Source organism: Hirundo rustica, unplaced genomic scaffold, assembly GCF_015227805.2.
Source record: "Hirundo rustica isolate bHirRus1 unplaced genomic scaffold, bHirRus1.pri.v3 scaffold_583_arrow_ctg1, whole genome shotgun sequence".
In the NCBI taxonomy this organism is placed as follows: domain Eukaryota; kingdom Metazoa; phylum Chordata; class Aves; order Passeriformes; family Hirundinidae; genus Hirundo; species Hirundo rustica.
In genome coordinates this window covers 1-10,633 of record NW_026690626.1, presented here as the reverse complement: position 1 = coordinate 10,633, position 10,633 = coordinate 1, and the positions used below count along the sequence as shown (strand labels likewise).

General features: G+C 49.6%; 1 protein-coding gene across 1 annotated transcript; it reads left to right on the top strand.

The window, feature by feature from the left end:
• Positions 1–8,810: 8,810 nt before the first annotated feature.
• LOC120748132 (zinc finger protein 239-like) lies at positions 8,811–9,887 on the top strand. Its single transcript, XM_040054202.2, has one exon. The coding sequence runs from the start codon at positions 8,811–8,813 to the stop codon at positions 9,885–9,887; it is 1,077 nt and encodes a 358-aa protein (XP_039910136.2).
• Positions 9,888–10,633: the final 746 nt, after the last annotated feature.

The window sequence follows — 10,633 nt, the reverse complement described above, 5'->3', positions numbered from 1 at the left end:
CACTGATGAAGCGCCGAGGGGAGGTTGGAGTCCCGAGCACAGAAGAGCTGTTCCTGAGCAGCGCCTGGAGCCATGGCTCTGAAGGGGACCCTGCGCAGTGTCCTGAGAGCCGACTGGAGTGTCTGGCCAACCCCCACGTCGGATCTTGAGTGAGGACCTGCTTCTGCGACATCGAGGTGAGCTACACTAGTGTTAACAATATGGGTCTATCCCGTTCTACCCTTGATAGAGATCTCTATAAGAAACTTAAGCATCTTTTACGCTGCAACAACAGTACTTTACATAAGCAAGAGCTGAAAGACCTTTTAGAATGGACTCTAGTTAACTTTCCCAATGCTGACCGTTCAGCCGTCTTTACCAGAGACTTTTGGGACTCAGTTGGAAATAGACTCTTTAATGATATTTCACGAAAGAATTTCGCTGTTGCTGAGCTCGTTCCAGCTTGTAGGGCCCTCGTAGAGCTCTTTGCTACAAAAAATGCCGCTGCAGACGCGACACCTGGTCACTCCGCTCCCGGAGATCCCCTCCGCGCGGCCGCGGGTCTGCAGCAGAAACCGCCCCCCTCCCCCCCTCCGCGCCACGCGGTTTCGACACCCGCGGTCCCGCCGAGCGCCGCGGACCCATCCCCCACCCTCGTGGCCGCGGCGCCCGTTCCCTCGGCCCCTACGCCCCCACCGGACCCTGCGGCCCCTCCCACTGCGCCCTCGGTCCCGTTCACGGATGGAATTCCTCTTATCGGGGCCCCCTCCCCTCGCTCCAGTGTGCCGGGCCCCGTCCCCGCCTCTGCCCCTGCGAGCCCGCCCACTGAAGACATCCCTGCGGTGCTTCTCGCTGCCGGCACGGCGGCAGCCCCGCACCCCCCTCACCCCGCGGCTCGGGCTGTACTCCCCCTCCCCCCGGCGGGTCCCGCCGCTCCGCCGGCCACGGCTTTTGCAGCTGTAGCCGCGGCCGTTGCCGGCGTCCTTCACACACAGGCAGCGACCCTCCTGCAAGCGGCACAAGCCCCCCTCGCTGTAGCCGATGCGGCGCTGGCGGTGCCGCCACTCTCGCCCGTGCCCGCCGCTGCCTCGCCGCCGCCGCCTTTCTACGACCCGGTGGTGCCGGCTGCAGCGGTGTCGGCGCCCGCAGTGCCGCCGGCGCCGGTACCGGCTGTCCCTGCAGTTCCCCTTGCGCACACTAACGCGGAGATGCCCACCACCCCCCCGCGTGTTCTGCCACAGTGCCCCAGCCCCGCACCGCGGCGGATGCTGCAGGCCGTTCCAGTCCCGGCTCCGCGGCGTGTCCCAGCCCTGCCCGCAAGCTACAAGCAGCTCACTCCCGCGGCACAGACGGCGGATGGCCATGCGAGCCCAGTCCCTGCTCCGCGGTGTGTTCTACCCCGCCCCCCCCCGTCCCTGCCGGAGCAGCGGCTGCACCAGACGCCGCGGCCGCCACCGGGTTCGCTGCGCTGCCCCCTGCCGCAGCCCCTGCGTGTCCTGTGCCCGCAGACTCCTTCGCGTTCCCTCCCGCGGCCCCTGAAACTACCGCTGCTGCGGCTCCCGCGCCCCCGCCACCTCCCGCGCGCCCCATGCAAGCCGCCGCCATAACGTCCCCCTACACCGAGACTGCGCACCTCGCGCATGCGCAGACTGCGCAGCCCGCGCATGCGCAGTACGCGCCAACCGGCCAAACCGCATCACCGCCTGTAATTCAGCCTGCCAGCTCCCGCAGCCATGCTGAAACCTACGCTCAGCCGGAACTTGTTACAGTGCCATCACAAATAGTCCACACTGCCGAGTGTCCTGCACAGCCGCCGATGCTACAGCCATCAGCAGCCCTTCCGCCGTCCACGACCCTGCACACACCACAACAACAACATGATTCTACAGCGACTTATATGTATCCTTCCGCGTCTGTTCCACCACGGGACCTACATGCTGCAGTAGCAGCTTCATTCCTGACGAATCCTTCCGCGGCTTCAAGCTCTTTTCACATGCCTCCACTGACAGGCCCTCTACCTCCTGCATTCCTGCCTCTGCCGCCGCATCTTGCATCGTGCCCAAGCATGACAAAACCACAGCTTGGCACACAAGCCATGCAACGAGAAGGGGGAGGATGGAATGTGACAGCCACTTTAACAAATACACGACAGACAGAGAACTGTTTTGCCCTTGCAGATGCTAGCCTTCTCAAATCTGAGGATCCACCACCACCAATCCCGATTTTGGAAGGTCCCCAGAAATGTTCTGATGACCTTCAACTGACAGACTGGCATGAAGTCACACGAGAAATTTGCAAAGAAGAAAATCTAAATCCTTTAGCCATGCCTGTGATATTCAGCCAGCAAGCCGGAGGTCCCAGAACATGGACAGCTATCCCATCTCACGAAATAAAAGAATTAAGAAAAGCGATAAAGGACAGTGGCATCTGCTCTCCATATTTTAAACAACTGCTAAAAAGCACCTTGGAAGGACACACACTTACACCAAATGACTGCAAAAACCTTGCTAGTGTAATTCTCACAGATTCTCAATATATGCTGTGGGAATTCAAATGGAGAAGGTTGCTGACAAACGTACTGCAGATGTACAGACAAAGTACTGATGTGGACCTTCGTACCCTTACTATGTCTAAGCTCACTGGTGACCCTCCTGATGATCAGAATGATAATCAAGTGAACTTACCCAAAACAGCATTAGACGACATTAAAAAGATGGCCCGTAGAGCCTTTGTACAAATTCAGCCTGCAGGAAGTTTTGAGAAAGCCTACAACCTAATTAGCCAAGATTCATCTGAACCATTTACCACATTTGTGGATCGCGTGATTCAAGCAGCAGAAAGACAATGTGGTGATGATATAGCTCGCCCAATAATGATACGGGACATTATTGAAAATAATGCAAGTCCAGAATGTAAAAGAGCAATCAAAGCCCTAGGAAAAGAGAGACCCACAGTGCCTGAAATGATTGATGCCTGTAACCAAATTGGGAGCCCACAGCACGTCGCAACGATTCAAGCAAATGAACTTGGAAAAACTATTGGAGAAAAAATTGAAAGGGCTCTTACAGCACAAGCAGCACAAGCTGAAACACGAGACCAGAAACTTACTGAAATCTTAGCTGCCCTACATTTAAACTCACAACAACAAGACAACACCATGGCTGTTATGCAAGCTACTGTGACTTCAGGACCTTGCTACTTCTGCAAACGACCTGGTCACATCGTGAGGAACTGCCCAGACATCAAAAGAAGTGTGCAGGCACCAGATCGCTGCTCCACCTCTAAGAAGGGAAAGCATCCTGCCTGGCAGTATCAAGCCAGACAGGACATGAGCAGAAAATACAATCAAAAAAACTCCAAGGGGAGCGCGCAGCGCCATCGCGTGAAGACACAAGTAATGGCACCCCAAGCGCCCGAGGAAAAATTTGTGAATACCCCGACCCAAACGCTCTTCGCTTCATCACCAGCACAATCCCAAGTAATGACCCAAGCCTACTACCCCCAGGCACCTGGTGCACCTTGGCAACCTCCAAGCCAACAACCTTTCTAAAAGATGATGGCTACGATTATATCTCAACAGGAATCACTGGGCCTTCACAACATAGGCAAGACTTTTTAGTTGTTGGTAAGGAAAGGAATAGCATCCTGGGACTGCTTGTTTTGCCTTGTGTGATGTCTGTTAACTGCAACGAAGAATTGCTAGTGCTGGCCAATGCCTGCTATCCCCCATTGCATATTCCTCCCAGAACCCCTATAGCTATTGCCATAGCATTGCCTATGGGAACTATGGACCAAATGCCACCACGCTGTTTCCCTGTCACTCCTGAAAATCCTGAAGTTCTATGGGTTCAACACATAAGTGAACAAAGACCAATGCTAACTTGTGAGTTGTCAAATGGTGGGCTTCAAGTTAACATCAAAGGGATGATAGATACTGGTGCGGATGTTTCTGTAATCTCTTCTTACTATTGGCCAAGAGATTGGAAGTTAGTAACTCCCCCAGGTAGTCTCACAGGCATTGGAGGTGTCACTCCGTGTTTGCAAAGCGAATCTGTAATCAGCATTACAGGACCAGATAAGAAGAAAGCATCAATTCGTCCTTATGTGGTACAAAAGCCCATCACAGTGTGGGGAAGGGACTTGCTTTCACAATGGGGAGCAAAAATTGAACTGGGTTTTTCGTAGGGGCCACTAAAGCACTCAGCACTCTAAAACTAACCTGGAAAACTGACATCCCTGTCTGGGTTGACCAGTGGCCCCTACCAGGCAATAAGCTGAGTGCCCTCAAGGATCTAGTGGCTGAACAACTGCAAAAAGGCCACATTAAGCCTACTAACAGTCCCTGGAACTCACCTGTGTTTGTAATCCACAAGAAAACCTCAAACACCTGGCGATTGTTACAAGATCTCAGAAAGATCAATGCAGTTATTGAAAACATGGGTCCCCTCCAACCTGGTCTACCCAACCTTTCCATGATACCAAGAGACTGGCCACTTGTAATCATAGATCTAAAAGACTGTTTCTTCAATATCCCACTGCATCCAGACGACGCTCCTCGTTTTGCCTTTTCTGTTCCAAGTACAAACTTGCAAGAACCACTCCAAAGGTATCATTGGCTCGTATTACCTCAAGGGATGAGAAACTCGCCGACTATCTGCCAATATTTTGTAGCCCGTGCACTGTCTCCAGTCCGTGAACAGTTCACACAATCAGTTATTCTCCACTATATGGATGATTTGCTCATCGCAGCACCAACACGAAAACAAATGGAAATGACTCGCAATTGTGTTGTTACTGAAATCAAAAAGAGTGGGCTGGTGATCTCTGAATCAAAAATACAAGAGACTGCTCCCTGGAAATATTTAGGTTGGAAACTGACGGAACAGTCCATCACTCCTCAAAAAATACAAATCCAAACTGATGTTCACACTTTGCAGGACTTGCAGCAACTTTTAGGAGAAATTAACTGGGTTAGGCCTGTCCTAGGAATCACAGCTGATGAACTTGCTCCACTTTTTGATTTGCTGAAGGGGGACAATGACATCAGATCCCCTAGATCCCTCACTCCTGAGGCTCACAAAGCCTTAGAAGAAATTACTAGTGCTCTGCAGAGCAGGCAGGCACATCGCTGTGTCCCTGACAAACCCTTTTTCCTTGCAATCTTAGGAGAAAAGCTGAGACTGTGTGGTCTCATTTTTCAATGGGATTCTTCTCACAAAGATCCGTTGTTAATAATTGAATGGGTTTTTATCTCATACAGGTCGCCTAAGACAATCCTCACACCTTTAGAAATGATGTCTCAAATCATCATCAAAGGTAGAACAAGGCTTCTTTCAATAGCAGGTCGTGAATTCGCAATTATCTATCTGCCCATGAAGAAAACCTATTTTGATTGGGCAATGCAAAAATCAGAAGACTTGCTATATGCCTTGCTCGATTTCCCAGGCATTTGTTCCATTCATTATCCAGCACACAAAATGATCAAAGCTAAATTATGTTACAAAGAAAAACCCCTGATCAGTGAAGAGCCTTTAGATGCAGTCACCATCTTCACTGACGGGTCAGGGCGAACGCACAATTCGGTTGTTACATGGCAAAATAGAAATACTAAAACCTGGGAACAAGATGTTCAAAAAGTTGAAGGTTCTCCTCAAATTGTTGAATTGGCAGCAGTTGTAAGAGCATTTCAGCTCTTTCCAGAACCTTTCAACCTGATCACTGATTCAGCATACGTTGCTAATGTTATTAAGAGAATTGAAGGATCTGTTCTAAAGGATGTGAACAACGACAAGTTGTGCCTTTGGCTCACCTGTCTCTATCAAATTTTATCACACAGAACTAATCCTTATTTTATTTCTCACATTAGAGCTCATTCAGGTCTTCCAGGATTTATGGCAGAGGGAAATGCACGAGCTGATGCATTGGCATCAGCTGCATCTGATGAGGAAAGTGCAGCAAGCATCGAAGATTCTACCTCAGTGCTTGCTGCAACCACCTTGCCTAACACTGTTGAACAAGCCAAACTGAGTCACGCATTTTTTTACCAAAATGCACAGGCAATCAAACGAGATTTTCACATTACCCTAGAACAAGCACAAAATATTGTACGAGCTTGCCCAAACTGTCAGCAGGTTCAGCCTCTCCCCTCTTCAGGAGCCACCAACCCAAGGGGTTTGGAAAGTTTACAAAAATGGCAAACAGATGTTACTAAGTACCCCTCTTTTGGGAAACTTAAAAATATCCATGTCTCTATTGATACATTTTCAAATGCAGTTTTTGCTTCTGTACATGCAGGGGAAACAGCTAAGCATGTTTGCCAACATTTTTCACAAGCTTTCTCCTATTTAGGTGTCCCCCAAGAAATTAAAACTGATAATGGTCCTTCATATACCTCACAAGAATTAGCTGCATTCCTAAATGACTGGGGTGTTCGCCATACATTTGGCATTCCTTACTCTCCCACGAGTCAAGGAATGATAGAAAGAACACATCAAACTCTAAAACGCATTTTAGATCAACAGAAAGGGGGAGAAGACCAGGCTGCCCCTCAAAAGAGGTTGAATAAAGCCCTGTATGTTTATAATTTTCTGAACAGCTCTGCAGAAGAGCCAGATCCCCCCATTTACAGACATTTCTTAAACAATAAGAAAGCAAAACTGAAGGAGCACCCCCCAGTTTTAATTAAAAACTTAGATTCAGGACAAATTAAAGGACCATACAATCTTATAGCATGGGGGAAGGGGTTTGCGTGTGTCTGCACAGAAAAAGGACTCCAGTGGATTCCAGCAAAGAACGTGAAACCGTACCACGCATCAAAGCCCGCTGAGACCTCCACATCAGCCAGTACTGCTGCAAACCAAGAAGCAAGCACCCAGACCTGAGCTGCGCAGAATCATCAGGAGAAGATGATCCGCCAAAAGCAGCCCAAGAAAAGACTGAAGTTTTATCATTTGCGCGCGTGCATGTTACTTTTGTTCTTTTGTTTTAGTTCTTGTAGTCAAGCTTTACCTGTAAGTCAACCAAAGACAAATGTCTGGGTTGCTTTAGCCAAGTCTGCAGGCTCTGACACCATCTGTCTATCCGACACAAGCCCTGACAAACCTTTTTCGACCTGTTTAGTTGGAGTGCCTCTTCCAGAAGGTTTTGACAATGTTACTTTTGACAAATACTGGCCGTATGATGATCATCACATATCCCCAACTCCCAGCCAAAGACACCAAACTTATATTGACAATTCTAAAGTTGATAAATCTGACCTCCAAGAGCTAGAAATCCTAGGCTCACTAACTATGAGCACCTGTTATTTCTTTCATTTCCGAGGAGAAAATGGTCCTCATTTAAACGTTACCCCTTATCACCCAGTTTATAGCAACATGACTTCCTGGTGCAATCAAACTAAGCTTCTCGTGTATGATGAGCCCCACGCAGATCGCTTTAACAAACTTCCTATTCGATTTCCTAAAGGGATTTGGCTCATCTGTGGAGACAGGGCCTGGCAAGGTATACCTTCAAAAATAGATGGTGGTCCTTGCGCCATGGGACAACTCACAGTAATTGCTCCCAGTGTCAAAAAAGTAGTCAAAAAGAAAAGCAGGAGGATTAGATCCTCCTGGGGACATGAATATGAGAGCAACTGTGATAGTAATTTCCATCCTTGGAACTCAGGGGAGTCAATTGCTGCTAGCATTTTCCTGCCTCAGCTGAGCTCCTCAATTGCCCTAAAACAACTAAACAAGTTAGGATGCTGGCTCAGCAAAGAAGTAAATGCCACTTCTACTATGATCAGTGACTTGCTCACAGATGAGGAAGCAATCAGACATGCCACTTTACAAAACAGAGCTGCCATTGACTACCTTCTTCTAGCACATGGACATGGTTGTGAAGATTTTGAAGGTTTGTGCTGCATGAATTTATCCGATCACTCTGTTTCCATTCATAAACAATTGCAAGAATTGAGAGATTTAGCTGGCCAAATTACAATAGATGACCCATCTTGGCTAGACAATTTTTTTGATGGTATGAGCTTTGCACCTTGGCTAAAGGAACTTTGTAAGATAGGTTTGATTGTTTTAATAGTAGTAATTGTAGTTTTAGTAGCGGTTCCCTGCATACTTCAGTGTGTGCAAAAATTAATGAGTAAGACAGTATCTAGCGTTTTAGTTGTTAATAAGAACGGGGGAGATGTTGGGAAGGATGAAGCCAGAAAGCCCTATAAATATGATTGCTTAGATTCTGAGAATGTGAAACCTGTAACTGAGATAGAATTGAAAGTAAGTTTTGATGTTTGAGATGTCCTAGCTGCTGGATGCCTAGGAAAACAACCCCCAATGTATGATTTATCCCACACTTGTAACACCCCCCTGGAGTATCAAGTATCTGTAACCCCATTGGCACAACCCTGTTACAGCCCACCTCGAGACCCCTTATCAGGGGGCTGCGAGAGTGGGCCTCTCTCTTCTCTTCTCTTCTTCTGCCTCTTCTCTCTTTCTTCTGTCCCTTCTCTCCTCTTATCTCTTTGTTTACCTCTTGCATCTTGCTCTTGGAATTTCCTTATCTCTCACTACCCCCACCTTCCAAGGCCATGCTTCAGCTGCGCCTGGCGGCTCTGAGCAAGGCCTCCCATCTTATACAATAAACCCCTTCTTCTAAAACCCAACTTCAGAGATCTCTCGTCTACATTAATCTACACCGTCCTGGAGTCCTCAGCAGCAGGAAGAGGCATATTTCTACAGCCGGGGATGCATTGGGGGAAATCTCCTTCCCCTTCCCTCTGGGAGGGAGGCAAATCCCATCTTGTCCTTGTCCTTCCTCCCCCAGACAAGGAGCTGAGGATGGAGACCAGGGAGTACAAATCCCCACTGCAGAACCTCGTGGAAGAGGCCGTTTTGAGCAGCTCCAGAGGACACGAATCCAATGGGAAGGAAAAGCCCCAGAGATCCTGCAGGAGGAGGGGCTCCAAACCCATTCCAGGGTACTCTGAGGAGGAAAGACCCACCCTGTGCCAGGAAGGTGGACAGAGCTTCAGCCAGGGCTCTGAGCTGTTGGGCCATGAGCAGCATCATGACAGGGAGAAGCCCTACAGGTGCTTGGAGTGTGGGAAGAGCTTCAGGTGGAACTCCTTCCTGATCAAACACCAGCGGATTCACACAGAGGAGAGGCCCTTCCGCTGCCCTGACTGCGGGAAAGGCTTCAAGTGCAACTGCACCCTCATCACCCATCAGCGCATCCACACTGGGGAGACGCCCTATGAGTGTCCCAAGTGCCAGAAGAGGTTTCAGACCAGCTCCAATCTCCTCAAGCACCAGCGGATTCACAGAGAGGAGAGGCCCTTTCGCTGCCCCGACTGCAGGAAGGGCTTCAAGCAAAACTCCACCCTCATCACCCACTGGCACATCCACACTGGGGAGAGGCCCTATGAGTGTGGGGAATGTGGGATGAGCTTCAGACAGAGCTCCAACCTGATCCGCCACCAGAGGATCCACACCAGGGAATGGCCCTACGATTGTGAGCAATGTGGGAAGAGCTTCAGGCAGTGCTCCCACTTGATCTGCCACCAGAACATCCACACTGAGGAGAGGCCATACAAGTGTGGGGAATGTGGGAAGGGCTTCAACCGGAGGTCCCAGCTGATCGTCCACCAGATGATCCACACTGGGGAGAGGCCCTATGAGTGTTCTGAGTGTGGGAAGAGGTTTCAGACTAGCTCAGATCTCCTCGTGCACCAGCGGATTCACAGAGAGGAGAGGCCCTTCCGCTGCCCTGACTGCAGGAAGGGCTTCAAGCAAAACTCCCACCTCATCACCCACCAGCGCATCCACACTGGGGAGAGGCCCTACGAGTGTCCCCAGTGTGGGAAGAGCTGCTCAGACAGCTCTCACTTGACCAAACACCAACGGAGGCACTGGTAAGTGAAGCCCTGCGAGTGCCCCGACTGTGGGGAAGAGCTTCCTGCACTGCTCCAACTCCATCCTCGTCAGAGGACCCACATTGGGAAGACACTGGGCTGGTGGTCCTTTAGTTTGGTGGTCCCTAATATTCTTTTGATTCATCTTCCTCCCTTTAAAACCAGTAAAATTGAGTTGAGAATCAACAGATTCATCAAAGCCATCTCAATCCTCATTTTTTACTTGTGTTTCTAAAGAATCTGGGACTCTGAGTGTTACTCGGGAGGATTTGAGGGTCTTTGGTGTGGTTGTCTCCATTTCTTAACCCTCAAAGAGACAAGACGGTTTGATCTGTCACCTCAAAAACACTCATTGCCACTGAAAACTGCTTAATCCTACCCAAAAATTATTTAATTCCTCAGTCTCTCAGTGTGGAATGGGGTTGGAAGGAGGTAAAGTGGGCAAAGTGGGATTCAGATCAGGAGGAGTGAGGTGAGCACTGGGTGGGGCAGGATGGGTGGGATGGGGATTGGGAGGGGTGGGATGGGAGAAATAGGGCTTGGGAAGGGGGTCTTAATGTCCAGAAGGTGTGAGAGGGGTTTGGGTGGGGATTGAGAGGGTGTGGTGAAGTCTGGAATGAGACAGCCAAAGGTTTGGGATGATGAAGGGAGGGGGAACCTGTTCTTGAGTGAATTTTTGGGTATTCCACATTCTTGAAGGGATTTTGGTGCATCCCAGGTTTCTGAGGTGGTTTTGGGATGGTCACTGCC

Bases quoted from the DNA above. Each gene is read 5' to 3' on its own strand.
- LOC120748132 (XM_040054202.2), top strand. From the start codon at position 8,811: ATGGAGACCAGGGAGTACAAATCCCCACTGCAGAACCTCGTGGAAGAG.